This window comes from Schistocerca serialis, chromosome 5, assembly GCF_023864345.2.
Source record: "Schistocerca serialis cubense isolate TAMUIC-IGC-003099 chromosome 5, iqSchSeri2.2, whole genome shotgun sequence".
In the NCBI taxonomy this organism is placed as follows: domain Eukaryota; kingdom Metazoa; phylum Arthropoda; class Insecta; order Orthoptera; family Acrididae; genus Schistocerca; species Schistocerca serialis.
In genome coordinates, this window is record NC_064642.1 from 76,182,757 (window position 1) to 76,208,155 (window position 25,399).

Below are 25,399 nucleotides of genomic sequence, written 5' to 3' on the forward strand. Positions count from 1 at the left end.
TTTGTATAATTGATGGGTCTCTTTTTAGGACAGTCTCTATCAATAAGTGCCCTGATATTCAAAAGGCCTGTTTCCTATTCAGTGGTTATGTTTAAACACAAAAATGTGGTACATTGGTGGTTCAACAATAACAGGACAACAGTAGCTTCAATGGGATGGCTATTGCATCAGCTGCTTGCTGGATTTCTGATATCATACACAGCTAAGGTTGTGTTTGCATTCTTTTACTTTTTCATTTCAGTTGAGAGTTTTGTGTGTATTCTTCTTGACGAGACTCGACAAAGAAAACCTCATTCATTTAGTGTCTGGAAATACACAGTGTCTTGCAAAAATGAAGAGATACACTATTTATCTCTGTGCTTCACAAACACTGTGATGAGTAGTGAAGAGTATCGAGATGTGGTATGACTTCACAAATTTGACAAAATGCATTTTTCTCAAAAAATCCTGTTAGGTTGAAGTCCACACTCAAAAACCTCTCTTGTCCAAAAAACTCCTAATCTAATACTCTGTTGGCATCTTATAACATTTATTACAGAATTGCTAAATGCAAGAATATCACAAAATTGAGCTACACTTACCTTATCAGTGGCAACTAACATAGTCTCAAAAGTATTTAGTAAATCCACTTCTCAGCAGCTAAATTCTCCAACAACATAGTATGTAGAGTAGTCTCTGTGCTCTCAACAATCGCTTGAAAAATTGTACAACAGTTGCTGTGCCCTTCAAATGGATCAAGCTGCAGATATTCATATCAAATATTCGTCTGATGCCATACTGAACACCCCTCATATTTTGCTGATGTGTAAGAAAAGCTTCTGTTATGTAAACATAATTCTGTTCATGAAAAATGCTCAAAGCCCTTTAGTTATTGTCAATAATTTATTTACCGAAAATATGATGCCTTACGATAAATGTATTGTAATATGTACAACTGGAACTTTTTACAAGATCTGGAGTCAGTGCTGGGTTACCACAAGGTGTCAAAGACTCATGGGCTCTATTCATGAAGTGCTGTAGATTGTAATATAAACTGCATGTTTATTCCAAACTATTTCAGAAGTTACAAGGTCCTGTGTGAGGAAAGTGAACTGGAGCAGATGTATAAAGTTGAAGAGAGTATTTGTTTCCTTGCTGGGGATTTTCAATCATTGTTGCCAAATGTAATACAAGTTGAATGTATGAAGTTGTAATATGCAGACGGAACTGAAAGACATCATCAGTAGTAACTGGCACCATGTAAAGGAACATAATTGGTATTAAAGTTAATTGTATATTGCTGAGTAAAATTGGAATCTTTTGAAACATTTGGTTAAAAGTGAAAAATACAAGTGAGATAACTGAGGTGATATTGAAAAGACGCAGTCATTAAAACCAGGCATTAATATGTAGGCTATACTGATGGGTGAACTCCATTCTGTTGAAAGGAAAGCATAGATGGTATTATTAGAAAACAGTATTCAGTGTATTATTTGAAACTGAGTTCTCCTGTGTCAGTTACATGCTATAAGTCACTTCAGATGAAGTTTTTCTGTACAAGCAATACAATTCTCTCTTATTTGTGCTTTGAGTAAAGTTTAACTCTGATATTTTCTTTCCTTTTCTAGACTCTCTGTGAAGTGTCTCCGCCCTTCACAGCAATGGTGACGGAGAGTACAGCTAGCTCAGAGCAGAGTGCAGATGTCTTTAGCAATGTTTCACGCTCAGAAGCTGCAGCAAGCAAATACAGAAACCAAGCACCAACAGCAGCTTCCAGATCACCTACAGTGGATCCATATCTTCCAGCAGCAAGACCTCGTGCAGTTTCTGAAGGAGATGACACTACTGGATTCAATTTACAGAATTTTGTAAATCTCTTCAAGGTGCCTGAAGAGGAAGAAAATAGTGTTGAAGTTCAGCTGTCACCTCTTGCCAATAGTACTGGCATTACCACAGACTTAGAAGAAAAAGAACGGCTCAGAAATCCACTTTCTCCTTCATCACCTCCATCGAGGCACCCATACACCGCTGCCCAGAGGATTAGGGCAGCATCAGAAAGTGAACTACAGACTGCCAATAGTGGATCGACCTTTATTCAGTCAGATCCTGCGAGCAGAGGGGGCAACTGGCAGTTTCCGAGGCCCGGAGACATGCCTCATTCGGGAACTACGGAGAGAAGGCCCCCAGAAAGACCGACGGTTATTACCGGACGGTGCTGTGCTGGATCTGAGAGGATGAAGTGCAGTAGATTGTCAGTTATGTCAGTCACAGGAGATGAGAAGAGGATTACCAGTGTGCGTGGTGAAGTTACTGTGTTAAAAAGGACTATGAGTGCAGATGTAGAAAATCCGAGCACTACAAAGAAACTGAATGTTGGACCCCGGTACTGTAGGCAGCGGCACAGAGTTGAGCATCCTCCTACGGAAGCTCTGAGTGTGGAAGTAAATACACTTCCACCCGATGAACTGCAGCATATAATATTGTCGAGGGACAGTGGCATGTATAATTCACAGCCGACAGTTCTCGTATCACAGCACAGCCTGTTTCGGACATCACAGCCAGCACTTCAGACTGTGACACAAAATGTGCCTGCATCTTCTTTGAGCCCCCCTCAACTAGCCGAAATGCAGAGCACGTCTGTTACACCACCATCGTTTATTATGGAAGAACCTAGTGGCCTGCCTCTTGTGAACTTAAGTGATGCCAACACATTGTCAGTTGGTTGCCAGGATTCTCTTATCAGCCCTGATCATGGAGACAGTGACTCATTTTCATCTCTAGGATTACCTGATCCAGAGAATAACCCAGAGGTCTTAGACCTGTTAGAAGCATCTGAACTGAAGCTAAATTTTGACACATTGCAAGGTGAGGTAGCATTTTAAATTTTTTTGCCCCTTCATACATATCTTTGTGTTTTTGTTCAGTGATTCATTCCAATACAGCTCTAGCATAGTATATGTGATATTTTATTAATGTTAGTATGTATTTTCTTTTTCTTTTTTCACTCAGTCATTCCTCATTGTCTTGTACAGTCATTCTCTTTGACACTGCTTTTGGTATGTGAATTTTGCTCCTTGCTTTGAATTAACCAGGCTCTTGCTGATACCCTCAACATGTGGTCACCAGGTAAGTTGATGATACTAGTAGAAAAATATTGTACCAAAAGCATGTGCTTATTGCTTTCTGGAATATACACTGTTATCTTAACTCTTCCATCAGTTGAAAGTTTTATTTGTAATTTGGTTACTGGTTTCACATGCAGTTTGAATTCATAATGTTTGTGTTCTGTCTTTTACTGAATGTGCGTAGTATCCAATACTTTGTCAGATCCAGTACTACAAGAGATTAAAGAAGACTTGCTCGTTACTGTAGGTAACTCTGTGTAACATGAGTTTTTGGTCAACTTACTGGATATATGATCATGATTTTTTCCCCACAAGATGATGTTTGAACTTCAGATATTTTTGAAGAAAATGAAAATGCTTTTGTGTTCGGATTTAAGGATTTAAAAGACTCAGCTTTTTTTCAAATACTGAAGTAAGTGTGACTTCTGAATTATTGTTGTTTGGGTTGTAAGTTGAGCTATGATGACAAACATTTTATTAATACTTATGTAAATGGCAATATGTACACAACTGTGAAACTAATTGTGACAGTTATGAGTGTCTCTTGTCTGTTAATCAAACCTCACTTTGTGGTCTTCTTGCAGTTAAGTATTTGCTGTATTTCTGGAATTCTTTAAGGTAATTCACATACCTACATCACTTTCACATTCAGCACTACTCTGTTCCAGCTTCTGCATGTGGCCAATTTGCTCCAAAGTGTCAAAGCATTTGCATTTTCTTATCAGTACCTTACTCATTTTTATAGTTGTGTCATAGAAATATCCCAAGTCTTTGTTGTTTATGTTACAAATTTGACCTGAGTGATTGGTTTTATTGTCTCTTGCTGCCAAAAAGGATGTATAGAGGATATGCAGAAATTCCATCTTACCTTTCTCTTTTTCATGTTTAAGAAAATTTGCATGTAATCAGCACACTGTTCAGAAGTAGTATCTCTGTCATTCGCATTCAAAGAGAAAGCTGTTATCACTATAGTTTGTCCTGTGTGTAAATAATTTAGGATTGAAGGAGACCGCTCATGAAATAGCAGATGTGTTGAATCATTGAGAAGCACACAAAAAGAATGAAAACTTTACTAGATTTGTGCTGGCTGGATACACAATGCTGTGATTGTATTTTGGCAGATGGACAGGGGTGGGGGTCGTATTGGGTGGGGTGGTTAGATCAAGAAAGAGATGGAAAGCAGGAGAAGGGGGGGGGGCAGATAGTTAATGGCTCTGAAGGAGGCGGAAAGTGTGCAGGATAGGAATGTGGATGGTACTAGGCATGTGGCACATCGATACTGGAGCCAGGGAATTGGTGTGGCGTGCTGTGAAGATGATGGAGAAGTGTGAATTGGAAGGGAGTGAAGGACACATAAAAAATTGTCACGTGGAGCACATCATGCTGGATAATGAAGATGACACATTGAAGTGTGGTGGCATAAATAAAACTGTCCACATCAAATATATCCTACACACAAAATTTGTGACTTGTGAAAATGGGCAAAGCATGAAACAAATCAGCCAGTAAATAAAGAGCAACTTGGTGTTAAACATTATAAAATGTCTTTTCTTCAATATTTGAGAGCTAAAAGATGCAATGCAGTGAAAACATTTATATGCCCCACAGTTGTCATCTAGTTAACGAAAACTGATAGTAGTCTGAATTATACAAGTTTTAGAATAGTGAGAATGGGTAAACCCAGGTATTTCTTACTTTGGAGATTAGGTGTGTGAAGAGATTATTCGTTGTCTCATTCTTTTCAGACATTAATTCATAGTTCAATCAGATTTTGTGTGTGTGTGTGTGTGTGTGTGTGTGTGTGTGTGTGTGTATGTATGCAGTTGCTTTATCTGTTTCACACCATGAAGGAGTTGTGCAGATTGGTCATTTCAAATGTACGAGTATATTGACAGAAAATGCAAACTTATAAACTTTGCAGTGTACGCTTTTGGACAGTAACTGTGCATCGCAGACAGGTGCGTGAACAATATACGCAGTTGTCGGCATTCGCCAGAGGACGTGGTGTTGGGCTTAAAGAAGACAGTTGGAGTAAATGGTGAATTGCTCGACATTTTAATAGGAGTGATGCCACTATTCGGCGATGCTGGCAGAAATGGGTGAACTGTGGCCGAATCCAGCATCAAGAAGGAAGTGGGTGACCTAGAGACGATAGAATGCGAGGACCGAGCAATCGTCAGAGAGACATTCAGAGCCCTGGAGTCATAGTTGTTATTGATCTGACGTGCAACTGCTACTTCGGTGACACCGAGGACCATTAATAGGTGGCTTATAGAAATGGGGCTGAGCTCACGGTGGCCCATGTGCCAACTACTGTTGACCACTGTACACCGACAAGCCTGTTCGCAGTGGTGTTGGGCACATTTGGCCTAGAATCTCATTGACTTTAATAGAATTGTCTCCAGTGACGAGATCCTCTTCGAACTGGGCCCTGAAGATCAGTGAAGATGTGTCTGGAGACTCCCCATACAGTGGTCGGATATCAACCTACCAACTGCTATGGTCGGGAGTGCCATTTCATTGGTATCTCAATGATATTCTACACACCATTTTGTTGCCCTTCATGACAAGTCATTCTGGGCTTACATTTCAGCAAGATAATCGCCACAAACATGTGGTGAGTGTTTCTATTGGCCTTCTTCAGCTTGCCAGACGCTGCCTCGGCCAGTGAGGTCGCCAGACCTCACCCCTTGTGAGAATGTTTGAACATTATGCATGATGCCCTCCATCCATCTCGGAATTTGGATGATGTAACATGTCAGCTGGACAGAATTTGGCACGATGTCCCTGAGGAGGGCATCCCACAACTCTGTCAATCAGTACCCAACTGAATAACTGCTTGTGTGGAGCAACTTGTTATTGGTTTGTTCAATTTGTGATGCTCTTTCTCTTCGATAAATTGTCCTATTTTTCTGAAACTGTACTAATTAATGTGTTCTGATGTGTCTTTCTTTCTCTCTTTTTTTTCTTTTAATAAATAAAGATTGTGTATTCTGAAAGAGTGCTGACTGAAATTTCCTGCTATAGAGTCCTGATCACAAAAGCAATTTCTTTTCTTTCAGAAATATGTATTAGTTTTACTTCATCTTGGTAAAAATCTGAAATATACCTTTTAAGTTCAAACAAAGAAATTAAAATTTGTCATTTCATGCTGTTAAATTTTACTATTTTCCCATAAAATTTAAACGTGTATCAAAAATATTATTGCTATATTTCCTAGTACATGATACAAGGCCATTTCTTCCGCCATTTTGTGTTGTCTCATTATGTATTGAGTACTGTAAACTTCTAGTGGTTCTGTGCAGGCTGGATGAACGTTTGACTTTGGTATCTGGTACAAGAGACAGAGCGAACAGTGTAGTTGTAATTTATGTAACCAGGTAGAAAAATCAGTTCTGGTTTTTGCTACCAGGCACAGTAGCATCATGTACCATCCAACTTCTATCGTGTGCTGTACTGTGATGAACTTCATAGGTGGTGAAAGGGCATTTGCTATTGAAGCTGTGTTAGTAGAATAGTGACAATGTCACAGTGATAATGAAAAAATGATTAAATGACTGGTGAAAGAGAATGGTTATAGATGATAATAAATGTAAAAATACTGGCAATGAGATTGAGGCACCATGTTTAGGTACATGTCTTAATTTGGTGGAAGTTGTTGACTAGCTGAATGCACCATGTGTCCCACATATCGCAACCAGTGCCTCATATAAACTGTTTCTTTGTTGCTGTTGACAGCTTTGCAAAATCATGTGACACTGAAAGCTTGAGAAACTCACCATTGTACAGAAACTGAAAAGTCTCAGTGTTTGCACTCCAAACTCCCCCATATGTGCTGAATGTATTGTGAACTGACACAGCATGTTGAATAACAGTTCCACTTGTTCCTTGTAGGGTTTATCTGCCCTATGTGTTGTACATGAAAGCAATTGCTTTTATTGCGCATGCGGTACACATTCACATCCATTCTTCACCAGTTCTTCTTTGATTATTTTTGTGCTATGTTGGGCGGTATATATACTGGGTGAGTTGAATAAGATGTGACACCCATTTTATTTGGTGAACAGCTCAAGATATCAAAACAAACATGAACACTTGTTAATGTAGGTGTTGAAGCTGTTCCAAAAGATGTCTGAGAAATATTTGTAACATTGCAAAGCAAGGTGGCTGACTCGTGTTATTGTGGTGTAAACAGAATGAAGTGGGGCTGTTGGGCCTGGCTCCAGTGTTGTACACAGCAAAGAGATAGGCCTGCTCTTAGCATATACATCTTATGTTATTTGTAAATGGAATATGTCAACTTCAGCACTAGAAAGACTATTTTCAATTTGTATACATACTCGTGTAAGTGGACAGCTTTTGTGGAAACAAATATACAATTCAAAGGCTGGACATGACAAACCCAGATACAAAGGCCATCCACCCCCCCCCCCCTCTCCCCCGGCCCCTCCCCTGACAGTGTTTATGCTGTAATAGTCAATGCTGGCTGCAATACCTTTCAGTTCTAGTGCAGTTCTCAGATATTAGTTTCAACAACTACACAAACAAGTGCTATATCACTGTACCCATCTTTTCATGAGATTTTTTTTTCTTTCTGTCTTTTCCTCGCTCTGTCTCTTCTTCTTCTTCATTATCTTGAACCATTTGTGAAATAAGAGGGACATTATGTCTTATGCAACTCACCCTTTATGTAATTAAAATACCATCAAACAAAATGGCGGGCCGTTTCTTGTCTTCAGGAGGTGAAATTCCGATACTGCTGATAGATACTTTAAAATAGAAAAAAATCTATTTGTAGCTTTCAGAACTGTTAGTTCCTTCAGCTTGGAGGAAAGGAGGATAGGTTGTGGAAGGTTGGGAAGGAGGAACAGGTCACTCAGACACCAGGATGTGAAGACTAGGGGCACACAGATCGATATAATATATTTGTCATTTGCAAGATTTGGATTTTGAAGACTGCACTGTCATTTCCATTTTCCCCTTTTGTTTTCTGGAGATGTGACGTACAAGAACACTAAAACGGAACCCATATGAGTTACAGCTGTAGTGGGATGTAAGTGATAACGTCTACAGAGAAAAATCTGCCCCGACTACTCCTTTTATTTTATCCCTACATTCTGAATCTTTCATTTATTGATACATTTGATACTGACGTACATTGCTTCGCAACAAAAATTTGTAACATTTTTGTTGTAACTTTTTTGCAGTTATCGGTGTCATTAGTCTATTATGGGTTGCACTGGGCAGCTGTAGGTAAAAACCAGTAAACTTCTGTCAAAATTGTACACTATCATTAGAGAGTAAGTAAACAGAATAAGTAGTGTAACCACATGCTTAAACATAATATTTGGATACTGTTTTGTGGTGTATGTAATTAATTGTGTCTAGGCAGATACTTTACATCAGCACTGCGAAGTGATAGCTAACTTTCCATGCTACATACATCTACATCTATATCTATTCTCTGCAAACCACCATGATATACATGCATTATATTTAGCACAGCTGTGAATACTTACCATTCATTTATTTTGCCTTTGGCAGTTATTCATTTTCCACTCTCCTGATACTACAATAATATTTTTTTTTATTTATTTATTTTTCGCAAACTGATTATGTAGGAATTAATTTTTCTTAAAATGAAACTTTCCTGTATGTGGCATTTTTTCTTTTTGGGGAACAAAAATATTGAATCTGTTATTGCCTTTCCTCTTCCAGCTGTTTCATCTTTTTTCTGTTGATTGTAATGTAAATTTTAGTTATGATATGATATGGAATGGGTAAAAACTCGAAAGCTAGTATACTTCTCAGTCTTGTTTTCTGCACCTCTAGGTGACTCAACACCTTTACTATTCTTTGAGTTGTTACTTGTACTCCTAAATCATTTATATACTACCAGAACTTCACATTATCATAATTCCTGTGGTTTTTTATGCAGAAGGAGGGATTCTGCCACATACAACCCACTTTGTTTGCCAGAACTGCAGTTCTTAAAAGCAGAAGGTAGGGGGTTTCAAGTAGAGTGTTTAAGGGAAGTGTGATAGTTTGGAGCAAAATAAGCAAGTAATGTAGAAGAATAAGAAATCCTAGCAGAACTCATGAGGAGATGGGGTAAAGGACGAATGGGGTGATAGTATTCCAAACAGCTACATCTATCTTCACATGTGTGGACGAATTTCATATGCAGGTATTTCACTCGTTGCAACAGCATGTGTGTATTTATTGAAACTGTCAAATAGCGTTAGAAGAAAAATTCGTTCATCTGTAAAGATAAGCTATCAGTGTTGTTCAGTATGTAATGCTGGGAGTCCTGTTTTATGGTGAAATCCAATAATTTTTCATGAACGAGCTCAGGGCTTACAAAATTGTAGAGATGTATTATTGTAAGGGCAGTTAATTGTTCATGAAGGAGCTCAGGGCTTACAAAATTGTAGTGACAGTATTACTGTAAGAGCATTTTTTTACACTCTGCCCTGTACGGAATTTGAATCGAGTAAGACACAAATTATGAATATATGTTTGAAACTTTTGCTGTTGTTTTGTGCCACATTATTTCGGTCAAACCATGCCTCCCAGAGCACGTCAAGTATCACAAATCTGCAAGTCTTATTATTGTAAGAGCATTTTGGCAAATATTAGGAAAGGCAACCACTCATCTGCATATAAATGATGGATGGCACATAGACACATAAAGAGATCCCAAAATATCTTGTATGTTTCTGATGTGTGATTTTCTGACCTGTTATGTTTTCCCGTGAGTCACATCTCGTCTGTGGATGAGCTGCTGCCTTTCCAAATTTTGATTTTGTGCTCCTCTACAGTAGAATTTTGATAACTGGATGTTTTGTAATATTTTCTCAAGCTGATGGACGTTCGCCAAGTTCGGCACTTTTGCCACTTAAAATGTAGCAGAATGTCGAACCTCAAAAGCCAGTGGACGAATGCTCTGTTAACAGTTTCACATTCAAAACATTTTCCAATTAACAAACAATAACATATAACATAAGCTCTGTTAATGTAGTCAGTGGTTTTAGCTGCTTACCAGTCTGTACAGCTACTCTCAGATCCAATCCATACATTATTCTTTTTTGGTTTTCATTGAGCTTAGCAGCATCAAAACCAAATATAACTGTTTTTCACTTTTTATTCATGCAGTACTGCTGCATAAGTATCTCAAAACTTAAAATGTTTAGTTTGGTCCCTTTAACTCCAACAACCAACCAACCAATGTAAAATGTTTAATTCTGATTAGATTTAATTTTGTAGATTGCTATCATCACTTATGTTGTCTGCAGTTACTGCAAATAATAGAATTTACCTTTTTTGTAAAAAGAACTCTTATCTAAAATGAAACTGCATGCTATAATTTGTCAAATTTGTGACCATTTCAACTATATATTTTTCTAATATTATGCACTGGTCCCAAAGAAATAAATCCTGTTGTCCTGTTGTAAAATACCACATAATTTCACAGCCATTCATTGTTTTGTTGCCCCTTTTGTGTGTTATAGATATAATTAATTTTCTCAAGTTAAACAGTGTGTGCAATGAGAGAGCCTCTTACAAGGAATAACTCATTAAAGAGTAGGTAATGTACTGGGATACTCCATGTGGGCACCACTTCACTGGTGCATTCTTAAAACTGATTTTTTATGCTACTGTTGTTTTGGCACCAATGGTTCGTTGCCACCTCAGACTTTAAGCATCCCTTTTGTAGACAATATGAATTCATGGGGAGTAAGGCGTGAGGGTTCATAGTGTATTTTACATAAGAAATCTCCGTACTAATGCCATTTATGAAACTGTGCAGTGTCATAATAATGACTAAAATTTGTGTTGAAAAAATATAAATCAGCAATGCTCCTATACTGTTTTGTATATGAAAAGGTGACTGCTTATTTAGAATAAACACTATCATATGCTCAGCTATAGTTTGATATCCACTACAGTCCTTACAGTGAAATTAAACACATTAAAATTTGAGTCTTTAGTAATGTTTTGGAGCATGTGGTTACACCAGTCAATGTGCTTCCTGCTATGCTCAGCTGTACACAGATGTGCCAGCCACAGATTGATTGAGACATACCTTAGCTTAATTAACAGCTCTGCTCCAGGCAATTTAAACTTTCATTTCTGTATCTGTATAACTGGTACGGCTGGCTCCAACCACTGTGTTTACAAGTGTGTTACATTCCAACCTTTTGCTGTGAAGTGAGAAAACCCAAGAGGTGGCCTTTTATTACAGCATGTGCTTCTGTTTATAAATTCATTGTCCTTATTGGACTGCATGGCTCATTGGAAGGAAGTTCAGATGTCACTTTAATAAATATTTAATATCTAAAATTATGTTAAATCCTACAGATTCTTGATGCTGAGGCTACACTTATTCAATTTGTGTGTCAACTCCTGGAGTACATGTAGTTGCCACTTTTGTCCTCTCTTTCTGCACCAGTTGACCAGAAGAGGACAGTATCCACATTCACAATGAAATGGTTGCTCAGAGTGACAGTTTTTATAACTGAGCAGGTAGAGATGGTGGTGTTCAAAGTAACAAAGGCAGAGTAAAGAATAAATCACTTACAACCAATGTTGAAAGATACACAAACTATATAAGTGATTTTGGTTGAATATAAAGAGCTGGAATAAGAACTGTATGATATCTGTGGTTAATATCAAACTAGTGTGTGCAATTGCTCAGTTAAATCTAAATGTCTGTGGTAGACCAAGTGCAGAGTTCATACCTAGTACACTGCTCAACACAGATCTTGGTGCCAAGAATCTGAGAACTATTTTAGGGTCACTTTACTGCACTGAACACAAATGTAGTGTCAGTTTTTGTAGATTGCTCTAGTTTTCTAGTTATTTTGTTTATTGAACCAAAAAACTTGTAAAAACATAGAGTTGAACAGGAAAACTATGAATCAACTCAGGAACAGCACGAAAACAGTACTAAATCATTATAAAATAAAAACATGAAATAGACAGCGACATTGGCATTAGTCCTTAACAAAAGAAAAACATAATCTTTCCCAATTTTACATGAGAAAATTCAGTTTTTGTGGTTGTCTCCTATGTGGTTGATGAGGACAGTCATGATTGAGATTCCAGCAGTAGTATGCCATCAAGTGGCTGTTCAATCTTACTTGATACCTTTTGTCCATGACGTGGATGACGGAAATCACAAAGATTGACAGGAAATTTATGTAAGTGGCTACGGAGGAACTGCACCTTTATCTACATCTACATTATAAACTGCTGTGAGGTGCATGGCAGAGGGTACATTCCACTGTACCAGTTACTATGGTTTCTTCCTGTTCCTTCACATATGGAGTGTGGGAAGAATGATTGTTTGAATGCCTCTGTATATACAGTAATGATTCTAATCTTATTCTTACAATCCTGATGTGAGTGATACGTAGGGGGTTGTAGTATATCCCTAGAGTAATCATTTCAAGCTGGTTCTTGAAACTTTATCAATAGATTTCCTTTGGATAGTCTGCTTCAGTATCTCTGTGACACTCTCCTACAGTTTAAACAAAAGCTGTGACCATTTATACTGCCCTTCTCTGTATGCATTCAATATCGCCTGTTAGTTTTATCTGGTACGGGCCCCACACACTGGAGCTATATTCTAGAGCTGGTTGCACAAGTGATTTGTAAGCAATTTCTTTTGTAGACTGATTGTACTTACCCAGTATCCTGAAGTCTACCACGTGCTTTACCCACAACTGAACATATGTGATCATTCCATTTCATATCCCTACAAAGTGTAATTCCATTTCATATCCCTACAGAGTATTACACCCAGGTATTTGTATGAGTTGGCCAATTCCAGGAATGACTCATTGATATTATAGTCATAGGATACCATGTTTTATCATTTTGTGAAGTGCAAAATTTTACCTTTATGCTCATATTAGCTTCAAATTAAGAAAGTTCATGAGCATGTTGTGGACCAGTTGTTCGTATTGTTCGTAGTTCCATCCTTAATGATTGCCCAAGAAATTCCTTGCAATAGGGACCTGACTACACCAGGCAGATGCTTCGGTGATGGTCATCACTTACTGAAATCTGAATCATTGATAAGCTTGCGAATTTGAGGACCGTAGAAGATTCCTGCTTTAAGTTGTTGATGACTAAGTTCAGGGAAGGATATTCAAATGTGCTTGAAGCGATTAGAATTTCTGTCCAATGGTTTATGCATGCTACCTGGATATGGAGCAGATGGAGAATGACTTTGTCCTTATCAGCCAAAACTCTCACATATGATGTTTGCTACACCAACTGTCATATGTTCTCTGGAAGGCCATGCCACATTTTTCCATTGTTGTTGCTTAGCTGTACAATCCCCTATGCAGATGAAACATGGTTACTTCGTGTAGCCACCTTGTTGCCCAAGCAAGTTATTGTCGATCTTCAGAACAGCAAAAATAAGCCACCTGTGCTGATGATAACGAAGTTTCTGCAGAACCATCTTCATATTGTTATATTCTTCATGGTGTTTCATGAAGTGGGCGAGTGAAATAGATGCATAGTTACTCCCATTGTGTAACATAATGCATTTCAAGCTTTTTATAGATTTCTCTATAAAAAGTCACCAGTCTTCTGGTTGGTACTCCGGCAGATCCATTGAGAAGTAGTAGCACCGGGATATCATTGCAGTAAACAGTGTCATCATTTTCATTGAAATAAGGGAGAAGCCCCTTTTCTTTTGTCTGGTAAGCTGTTATAGCAGTTTCTGGCTTGAGGCAGTTCATTTCTTTGAAACTGGATGCCAAGAGAGCAGAAGCTTGTTTAGACAGACTGAGGTCTTAAATAAGATCACTGAGATTTTCCTGGGAGAACTGTTGAGGTGTAGAGATACTGGCTTCGTATTCAGTGTCATCAATGCTACTTTTTTTCACAACCTACAATTCTTCAACATCTGACCATGAAAAGTTCAGGCCATGAGGTAAATACTGACATTGGAGTATCTTTACTAGGTGTCACAGGTCACGTTGCCAACTCCCAATTCAGGGTGCTCCCACTTCCATTTCTTGTATTTATTGGAGACAAAAAGGTTTATTTGATGATCACCCTGTATCTTAAAAATAGAGCCAATTTGGAAAAACCAATGACAGATTCGGGTTCAGTGACACCAAAATACCAAAATGTTCATAGCAACTTCCTTGCCACCCAGAAATTTTTTTCGCCTTTGTAACTTTTCTGATAGCTTCTTTATGAAGTAGCTCTGGCTCTATAAGACTTTATTGACATTACCCACTCTCTTGCCCTCACCCACTCTCCCACCCTGTCCTCCTTGTCAATCACTCTCCCCCAGTCCTTACTCATTCTTATCTTTTTATCCACTCTCTCCTGTTACCTGACAGCCCACCTCTCTTTTTTATTTCCCTCCTTACCACCTGTCTTGCCCACTATTCACTGTCTCTCTCTCTCTCTCTCTCTCTCTCTCTCTCTCTCTCTCTCTCTCTCTCCCCCCCTCACACACACACACACACACACACACACACACACACACAAAAGGTTGAGTACCACACCAGTATTTCCTAAGAAAATCATGGGACATACAGCTTGATTCAAATGAACAGTCAAAAACGGTTGGGATGTGTTCAAGATCAGGGAATAGTCAGACATTTTGTAAAGAAGAGGGAATCAAGAGCAAGCAGTGCTTGGAGTAGCTGGTATAAGGCCCTGATAAAAGAACATTGGAACATTAAGAATAGAGCTAAAAATAAGAACAGGGTGAAGTGAAAGCTCAATGAATATCAGGGAGGCTCTTACCGTTTCATCCTTGGATGATGGCACTGAAAGTATGTGATTCGGGCAGTAATGACCAAAGCTCATGTGCTAGTTGCCGAAGTCCCAATACAGCCTGCTTGCTATGTTTTATCAATATACTCTCGTATAAATCCAGTGGATATATTATCGGTATCTGTTAAATCTAATAAGTAGATTTTATATTTCCTGTGGTTGGAAAATGTGTCTTTTGATTGCATACAGCAAGTTTTTGATCATCATTGTGGGAGAGGGATGGGAATCATTGTCATGTTGTAGTGTGCAAATGTATGTCTGATGGTTATAAATTACCTACATTTTAGGTAGAAATTGCTCCACCACTACTGGAGACAGTTGACAGTATTATCGGTGTACATTTTCCTACCATTACACAAGTTTATTCTGTGACTGCTTTCAAATGTGTACTCTGTAAATCCCTTTGTGACTTCATTATAAACCATTGATTCATCTTTTACTGGATCAATATCCTTTGAATAAGCAATTAATTTAATTCTGATGATCAGATATACTGGAGTCAAGCAGGCGTATGTGCATAGAATGATTCTTCATCTTTGTACAAAAACATCCTAATTGATCATTTTGAGACAATGTTCTTCTCTAGGTTTGTAACCCTGTAGGGATCTTTCAAGTATTAGATTTATTGCTGAAAACTTCACTGCCTCATCTTCCAACAAACCAGAAATATTAAATTTATTGTTGTAGCCTAATTTCTTCTTCAGATAAATATCTGTGGTCTGAAAGACGAGCCTCCGGTAATGACAGCTCAATGGCGTAGTTTCATTGCCCAGTGACTGCAGGAAGTCAGTCAATGACGGATGGCATTTGAGCAGCTAGTACGAGCCACATTGCTGCATTGCAGAATGAATGCACATGTGTGTTAAACATTAACACTGAATTACTTTCATGGAACTGGTTCTTTAGTTTCAGTTTGTCTAACTAGAAATCTAGATCATAGTTTATTTCATTTGGTATTTTTAGTAGTGTTTACTCACAGTTATTTCATTTTAAACCAAGTCCATTGTGATGCATGGTGCAATCCCAACACGAGAAGTGAAAAAGTGGAGGAAGAATGGTGCTACATGGTCAGACTTGCAAATTTGTGTACTGAAAAAGAAAATGACCAAGGTGAGCCCATATTTCCTTATGTTCCGGTCATAAAGATGACAGCAAATACTTTGAAACTAAACAAAGTAACTGTTATGACAATAGGGAAAGAAAAGTGCAATAAAGACCGTATACTTCAGTGTACATTTTCATACAGTTGGTCTACAATTTTACGGTTATTTTCATACACTTTTACGTTTAAATATCTCTATAGATGAAAATAACAAGCAGACATGTCCTGCAAATGAGGTGGTCACAAAGCTTTTGTTTACTGTGGATTCTTTTGTGAAGATGTCATAAATACAAGCCAACATTCAATGAGACATGTGGCATCCCACTGAAAGAAGGAGAAAAAGAAAATGGCATTGATATCTTGCTGACTGGTGAGTGAGAGTAGAAGCTCTCAAAAATATGAAGATAAACATCTATATTGACAGTGGTTCCAAAGACCACTGGACTGATAATGTGACTACCAGACTTTTGCACCAAACTTGCTTACTGAATTTTTTTTAAGAGGAATTTTATGCGCTGTGCGTGGTTTCCATTGGACCAGGATGGAAAAATTGAACCAAACTACGGCACCCATAAAATACGATCTTGGTTCAAGTTTGCCTTCCACTTTTTAAATGACCACTCGCAATAATTAATAAGGTTTCAGATGTAAGAAGCAAAGTACAGCTAGAAAAGATGTTCGTTTCACACTGCCTGTTGCAGAAGCTATCTGACAAATTTTTTCAGAGTTTGAACAGAATAATTATTTTTCCACTTAAAATCAGAAACATTGCCACTCAACTCCAATTTTGCTATCAACTTTTTGCAGAAATACTAGAGCTCAGAAATTGTTATGAAAAATTTCATGAGTTGTCTTATAGGAACCTGTACAGATGTAAGTTTCAACTATACACACACTTTCATTTGTAGAGTACAGCATACTTTTCTTCCTTAACTCAGAGAGTGACGAAAATACACTAACATCACATTCAAACAACGAGCAACAACTGAGACAGTGACTATTAACCACCCACTTCACATGAATGGGAGGTTTGGGAAGTGGGAAACAGTGAAATTAAGCACATTCCTTACAGAGCAGAGCCACTTCTATTTTGGCCGAGCTTTCCATGTTTGTCTCTAAAACAAAGACAAGGGCTTGGTATCCTTTCAAATTCGACTTGAACGCCTGATAGAAGCCTCCTGAATGATCTGTTCTAACTGCTGTTTCTCATACAATCGATTAGCCCTTCATAAAGTTCTGGCTACATGTTTTTGAACTTCACGGAATACATCAAAATCTTCAGGTCTCCTAGTTGAGTTCCACTTTTTCCAGGCATTTGTTCTTTGGGCCACCACTCATCACAAACCTCTTTCCACCATCTATGCTTTCACTTTTTAGCTCTAGGATTGCAGTATTAGCTGCTTGTTGGATTTTGGTGGCGATGTCTGTCCATTTATGAGATTCAAATGTCAGTCGCTGGTGGTATTGTTCCAATACGTTTTGATTGATTTTGAGCTTTACAACATCATATTTATGAATTTTAGTTCCAGTTTTGACGGCCTTATTACGAGGGATGAAATTCGTTGTGATCTTGGAGAGGTAATGATTTGAGACAAAATGAGCACCTCTCTGTACTGTAACATTCATTATTGCCTTAATTGCTCTCCTAGAGATTGCTACATGATCAATCTGTATCTTTCCACACACATTGCCTGGTGATTGCCAAGTCTTCTGTTTACTTGGCTTGTGTTTGTAAAATGTTGACATTATCTGAAGATTGAAGAATTGACACAAATTTACGAGTCTTATACCATTTCTGTTGTCTTGTGAGCAGGATGCTTTCCAATTGTTGATCTGAATTGTGGTTCTGTTCCCAGGTGAGTGTTAAAGTCACCTAGTAAGATCTTTATGTTCTTAGATGGTATTTTCTCTAACTGTTCTTCAAAAAGATCCTAGAATTGTTCAACTTTCTCGGGAGTACGTCTGTTGTCCTCATTGATCGGTGCATGCATATTGAGCAGTGTGTATCCTTTGTTACTGCAGCTGAGAGTTAGGATAGAAAGCCTCTCAGAAGGGTCGAAGAACTCCACGATTGAACTGACAACCTTCTTACGAACAACAAAAGCTGTGACAAGTACAGGTATGTTCTTACCTATTTTGACTACCTTTTTGCCTTTATAAATGTTATGATGACGACGAACGAATTATTGCCAATGTGAATGACTGGTGGCCAGTGCTAAATAGAAACATACAAATCTCTTCTTTGCATATACAGCAGGTTTGTCAGTGAAGTCAATAAGGAGCTGGCTGTATGGTTTGGGTCTACAACAACTAAAATAATTAGAAGTCATTGGTAAAAAATAATATATTGTACTTAACTGGTGGTAGGAGTCTTCATAGTCAGGAGGAATATAATTACAAACAGAGAGCTATAGAGGCATCATATAGGCCATACTTCAACTGAGTGCCTTGTTAGAGGTTACTTCCTATCAGCTGAAGGCTATACTACTTTCCTACTTGACGTGCTGAGCAAGAGTGGACGAGCACTCGCTAGAGACTTGTTACAAGCCGCAGAGTGGCGCTAGTGGCGCTAGTCGCGACTTGCGGGTCCAGTGATACTAGTACGGACCACGGTCGATAACTGCAATCCCTAACAAGTGTGGTATCAAATGTTGGTACCACAATAAATCCTGTAACCTTCAATTGCCATTGTGTCTTCATCTAGGTATCTGGTCTCTTGAATGGCCAAGATAGTTATGTCATGTTTGTCCATCATCATTCTCAACTCTTTGTGTTGCCCAACTTTAATAGAGAATTGGTGTTCAAAGTCCCAAAATAGTAATTCTGTTTTGTCTTGAATTTTGCATGTGTAGTCGTGTTTTGAAAGCATCTACGTGCAGGCTCCCCAGAATCCACAGGCCTGATTGCACTCCTAAGAGTGGTAGATTCCCTCAAAGAGGTACTACCTGGGGTAGTGTCCTTTTTGTGACGACATTCCGTGATGCTTGGTTGTTCAAACTAGTGTGGGTCGAACAAATCCTTCCCGGTAATAGAATAGAGGTTGTAAGCCTACCTTTGGAGTCAGATGCCCTTCACAGCTGCTTCTCTGAAGAACAGATGCTGCTAAATGAAGATAGTTCATCTGCTTTATCCATCATTGGGACACGATTATTGTCTTCCGCCTTCGAAACCATTGACAAACTTCACCGTCACCCTGGCAAGGGCCCTCGTGAGGTACTGTCAGCCAGACCAGCTGAACCAAGGCTTTTTTAAGAGGTGTTGCTCCTCTATTACTCCCCCTTTGTTCTGGCTTGTGACAGACAGACAGCCTAGCTTTGGTGGGGTTTATGATGTACTATATAATCCATAATCACAAAGAAATATTTTTTGTGATCTGATTTGTACTTTCTACACTTGAAATCCTTATGCATTGTGTTGTGTAAGACTTTGTTTGTTTCCAAAATGGCTTAAGACAGACAGTTCCACTGCTGCCACATGGGGCATGCTCAATCCTGAGCACCTGTCAGCTGACCCGCAGGCAGGCAGGCAGCCTCAGGTAGTATAGGCTGCTTGCCACATAGTCTCGTTGCACCGTGTTCGCATCTCGTTTTGTCGTGTATGTAAGCCACTTGACCACCCTTTCCTGTGGGTGCTTGACTGAAGCTTTGCTCCCTGAATGCGTATTTGTGAGCTGTTTTCTCATCCATGGCTACCTCAGGCCAGGGAGAGGGGCACCCAGCTGTCCACAGGTGGACGTTGGAGAACAACATCTTTTAATGTATCAAAATGAGATGTTCAGCATATGATTGTATGTGTGGGAGCCCTGTGATTCTTTTGAATATGGTATTTGTATAAATACATTCAAAACCGTCTTGGAAAAAAGAGTACAATGGTATGTGCTTGTTAATGTTGGCCTTGAAACATGTTGCTAAAGCATTTGAGTAATATACTAAAATTGAGGAGTAATACGCTGAAATTGAGAAGCAAATCAGTCAAAATTTGCTGTTACCCTTGCTTTATACAACAATAGAACTCGGCACGAGGTTTTCTCTTAGTGGTACTTACTTGGCAGTACAGGAATCTGGAAGCATTATCTTTCTATTGTAACAGGTTTCTCAGATGCTGTAGAAAAAAGCTTCATTGCCAAATTAACAATTTTATTTCACTATTCTTGTCTTTCTTTTCCAAGAGTTTTCAAATGCCATTAAAAAAGTATACTGTTCCTTAAAAAAGAAAGTTCTTGCTTCAGTATTACAATTAATACAGCAATTAATAGTGCTTGCAATTAACAAAATTTTGTGGTCCCATAGGTACTATCAGTTACTGAAAAATCTTCTGTTGATACCTTGAGTCTTTCATAAAATGAAGCGGTGTTACATCTTATGTGCCTCACCTTGCATAGTTGCGAAAAGAGTTCTCAGCTATTCCACATGTCACTGTCTTTGACTCAAATCCACAAATCACCTCAATTGTGTTGATGTTTCGTGTTTTGTTAAACCAATTCTCAAAATATGGCTTACCACTTCTGCATAGTATTCGTGCTTGGCCTGTGATGTTTGTGAGCTTACTTGCTCCTACCTCTCTGTGCATAATTCAGTTTGATGTAGAAACTGATCTGCCTAGTACAGAATTCTGTTTAGAGTTGTTCCTTATTCACTGAGTCAAAGCATTTATTACCCAGCAGTCAAAATTGCTATATTGGTGCACACATAGATGTTCCCAGTTTTTCATAACAAGGGAACTATACTTGAAATAATTGTTCATAGTCAGTTGTGCAAGCAAGTAACTCAGTGCTTGGTGCGAGCCTGTGACATCATTCAATTGATTAATGATACTACAACCCAACATGACTGCTCAGAAACTGTGATGGAGGGAGATTATGTTAGGCATGGGCTCCACTCTTAGGGTTTCTTATTGTTCCATATATTTATTTCTACTTTTTTTGATCTGCTTCAGCAGTATTTCCTATGGCAATGAGAAGGATTCAGTATGTTTCTGAATGTCATGAGACATTCTATCTACGGAGCATGTGATGTGTAACACTGTTTACGATGCAGGAGTGATGGCTGTATTGTGGTGTATCTGATCTGCCATTGTTGCTGTTAGTTGAATCCATAATTTGTATAAATAACTTCTACAAATAAATAAAATATGTGGCAGCTAGAGTGCTGAATTGAGTTAGTAGCCTAAAGCATACGTGATGACGTGAATACTTTTATTTCTCTGATTTTGTTGAGGACCATGTACAGTAGATTTCCTTTATATTTTTTATTATCTTTCTGCCAATTCTTGACAGGAATAAATTCGATCAATACTTAGCTGATTATGAAAATGAATTAGATGGCATGTGGATCCAGTATTGGTTGTGAGGACCTGTGACATTTTCCGTTCTGTTTGACCGCAGAATGCTGAAATTGTAGGAGCTGTTGGTAAATTTGATTGTTTACATTACTCTTGTGTTACAAATTTTGTTTACTCAATGTAGGTGCTGTTCCTGTGTGTTCATACAGTAGTCACTACGAAGCATTATTGCAGTTTAGTGTTTACAGGTACTTTGCCGCATGCATTAGGCTGTATTTAATCTGTTATTAGGTGTCCAATTTCCAGCCTCACCAAATTAGTCCAGTTGTGCATAAGATCACATGTTACTGCTATAAAATAATACTAATTAATTAGATCTTTACAACTACTTGAAAACTGTACATCACCTAGGTTGAAAATTCCACTCCGTATTCTCCACAGAATGTTATATGTTTTAAAGTAAGTCTGTTTTTGTTTAGTGTACTTCCTGTTCCTTTTAGTATCATTCATGCAGGAACTGATTGTGAGACGTTCTACAAAAACTGTGGAACCTCTTAATTAAAGGCTTGTTGTTGCAACCAAAAATGTGTTATAATGTAGTATGTTGTCATTTACTTGCAGTGGCATCCGAGTATAATACCTTACGTCATAGCTGTCAGTTCTTCAGACAAGGACAAAGTTTGAGTAGGAACATTGTGTTGCTGTTATTCTTTTGTAAAGTTTCTTGTTTGTTCTCATTTCATAGCCCACAAGTTTTCCTGAAATTAGTGTTTCAGTTTTAATTGTAGACGTATGTTCACACGTAATTATGTATTAATTTTCGCTGTAGGTGTGTTTTCATGTGTCAAGTGATAATCTTTCCTTACACCTTTCATCCTGTAGCGTAAAAATAAAAATGTACTGAATGTAGAGTCCTTAGTTTAATCACGGTAGTGCAGTTGTAATGCACTGGTGGTTCAATATTATTTTGTGAGTGTAGAAAACTCTTAAAAGTGAGAGTATCCCAGTTCAATCCTCTGTGACATCCCTTTCTCATAATACCAGTGACCCCCTCATGGTACTGATGTTGTACGTGGTACAGAGGTGCGCAGTAGCAACGAACCAGAAGCACCTTCCGGACCGGAGACTGCAGTCACTCTGGAGCGCTTTCTGGCACGCAAACACCTACAACTCGAGTCGTGCATGCAGCGACAGGAAACACAGATGCACTGCATCGAGCACGACCTGACTCAGCTCCCATTGGCAGACCATGTGTTCCGCTCAAACCTCACACAACTGCAGGCAAGTGGCCCGATACATGCCAGGAAGGAAGAGAGACAAGCTTCAAAATTACACATTCCTGTCCTCACACCTATATTTATGAGGTATGTCCCAAAAATATCAAATTTCCTAATTTAAGTCAGAATTTCATTCAGCTTATTCAAATGTTTGCAGGTAAGAGACCTCACCGAGGCTTAAGCATTAGAGTACATTAGGTGCAGGAGTTGTTTAAAGTATAATTACTACATAATGAGAAACTGTGTGTGTGTGTGTGTGTGTGTGTGTGTGTGAGAGAGAGAGAGAGAGAGAGAGAGAGAGAGAGAGAGAGAGTGCAAGTTTGTTGTAGGCATGTAATTCACAGTCACACTTCTCTTTTTTGCCCAGTATACACCAGTCTGGTCTGAAGTATCACTTTATTTCAGTTGTTGGGAACTCTCATTTCCAAACTTGTATTCATTTTACCACGTTTACACTGTGTTATGTTGCAGATTTGTATTTGGGATGTCCTCTGTAAAATATTACTATGGATCTTTTGAAATAGGAAAATTTTGTGTTCAGTTTCTAATTCATAACTGTTACTTCATCCACATAATGCTATATTTATTCGCATTACTAGTTCGTGATTGAAATAGACAATACCAGACTCATTTTTTTACAACCAGGATAAATCTTTCACTCTACAACACAATGTTCACAGATTTGGACTTTCCAACGTGATTAAAACTGAGCTCTAGGTATTTGCCTCTTAAGGTAATATGAAGCTTTAATCCAACACTGAATTTCGATAAAGAACAATTTGGACAATGTAAGAATTCTGTTTTGCTGTCGTAGGCAAGGTCCTAGTGCAAATATTTTGCCATTGCTTTTCTCCAACCTATTGATGAAGTCTTAAATGTGTACTAATATTATGTGAATCACTTTGTCAAGAGCCAGTGCAAGGTAATGTTATGTTTCTGGCGTAGGGATGAATATGGGATGGAACGAAAACCAGATGATGATGAGCGCTCTTGGCTCTTGAATGATACTAAGGAGGGCAATGAACTTAAATCCTTCCAACAAATAACAATAATGGAAATTCCTGGATGGAGCAACACATAAAATAAGGGAAAGGTAGCCACCAACCTACAGTGGATCAAAGCATGGAGCACAGATACACTTCACAGAAAACGGCATTCCCTCTAGCTTCCTAATTGTAGCACTTGTTCTAGCAACAAATGGAAGGCTATTAATAATGTTATGTCACTCGTACCACTACATGCTTCACATATGTTGTAATTTAACCCTGCATACTGCTAGGCACTGAGGAATTGCATGCTTCCACATTGTTTGCACAATTCTAGTAACAAAAATTTCTTCTACTGCAAGGATTTTAACCAGTTTCCTTTGTGAAGAATGCCACAGCATTTTAATGAATTGCCCATGGGGACAAGTTTCATACATGAAGAGTGAATAAAATAATTTCTTCTTCCTCTTCTTCCCCCCCTATCTCTCTCTCTCTCTCTCTCTCTCTCTCTTTCTCTCTCTCTCTCTCTCTCTCTCTCTCTCTCTCTCTCTCTCTCTCTCTCTCTCTCTCTGTGCAGTACTCAATACAGTTTGCAGAAAGGATATAATAGGGTTGCAATGATTGCAATGTGTGGATATCAAAACATACAGGATGGTGCTGGAAAAGGGTACACAGATGTTGGGAGGAATGGCAGAGTGTGCAGCTTGAAAGCAAAAAAGTACTTTGAGGAATGAGAGTGACTGGAAACAGCAAGAGATAAGTAGAAGAAGGAAAATCTTTAAAAATAAATGAACTAATATAGAGTGGCAAAAATAATTACTGTAACTGTAGTATCATGATGCCTAAAAATTAATCACCATAAGAATACACCACGAGGCATATGATATAGCTGTTAACTACTGATGAGTAATTCTTTAAATCATGAGGATGCAGATGTCTGTGCTGGTTGTGCCACATGAATTTGGGGCTGAGCTATTCAAAGAAGAAAATTATTGCAATGAGACTTTTATAGCAAGAAGGGGTTCTTGTTTATGGAAAGTTGACATTGCTAGTGATGTTGAGGGGGTCCAGTAACAAGCAGTGCTACAAAAGAAAGATGAAGAAAGAACTATTCACAAGTTCCCCTGGAGGGATGTAATTGTTTGTTATATGAAGATAGAAAATGCATTTATATTAACACAACTGAAAACTGCAAGACCTGCTAACTTGTAGAATATAGTTCCCTTTGCTTTGAATAAAGGACAGGTTTCCCTGCAAACTTGTAGGACGTAGTTCCCTTCGCATGGAAAAAAAGGACAGGGTTGGAAAATATGGTCTGGTGAAGATTTTCATAGAGAGGTCTTCCAATACCACGTACCAAAGAAGCAACACCAGAGTAAGATTAGGTGAAAATTAATCAGCTTACTTATTTATGAGCTTTTCATTTGTGATGTATGGATGGTAGGTTTTTATGTGCTTAGCTGAGTTGATAATTTCATTTTAAGTGCAGTATTCACACAGCTGGCCTAATCACCTTCACTGGTGATATAGATAATGGTATTGTGTGTGCCCAGTACTTAAGCTCCAGATTAATTGAAGGCCAGGCAATGAGCATAACTAAACCCATCACTTCATCAGCTGACAAAGATGACTAGGTTCAGATGTCAAAATATTGTGCTTAAAATTGTGCTGTAAACCCACAAAGACACCCAAAAGTGTGCTACGAAGCAAGTCACATTCTTTGTAATATCAAACATCTTTGAAAATAGGCACTGTGTAGAAATGGTTGCCCTACTATAGTTGTGAGTGTTTCACAAACCACAATACCTGTGTGTACTGACATCACTACTACTGGTGAAT

The 25,399-nt window shown here is 38.4% G+C and overlaps 1 protein-coding gene across 5 annotated transcripts in view; it reads left to right on the plus strand.

Annotated features, from left to right (window-relative positions):
* The window catches only part of LOC126480743 (uncharacterized), a 1,220,032-nt gene that overhangs the window by 1,149,228 nt on the left and 45,405 nt on the right, over positions 1-25,399 (plus strand). For all 5 annotated transcript variants that reach the window (XM_050104017.1, XM_050104016.1, XM_050104015.1 and 2 more), the window contains 2 exons: positions 1,608-2,844; positions 22,379-22,661. In XM_050104017.1, coding sequence (XP_049959974.1) covers positions 1,608-2,844; positions 22,379-22,661 — 1,520 coding nt within the window. The remainder of the gene's footprint in view (positions 1-1,607; positions 2,845-22,378; positions 22,662-25,399) is intronic.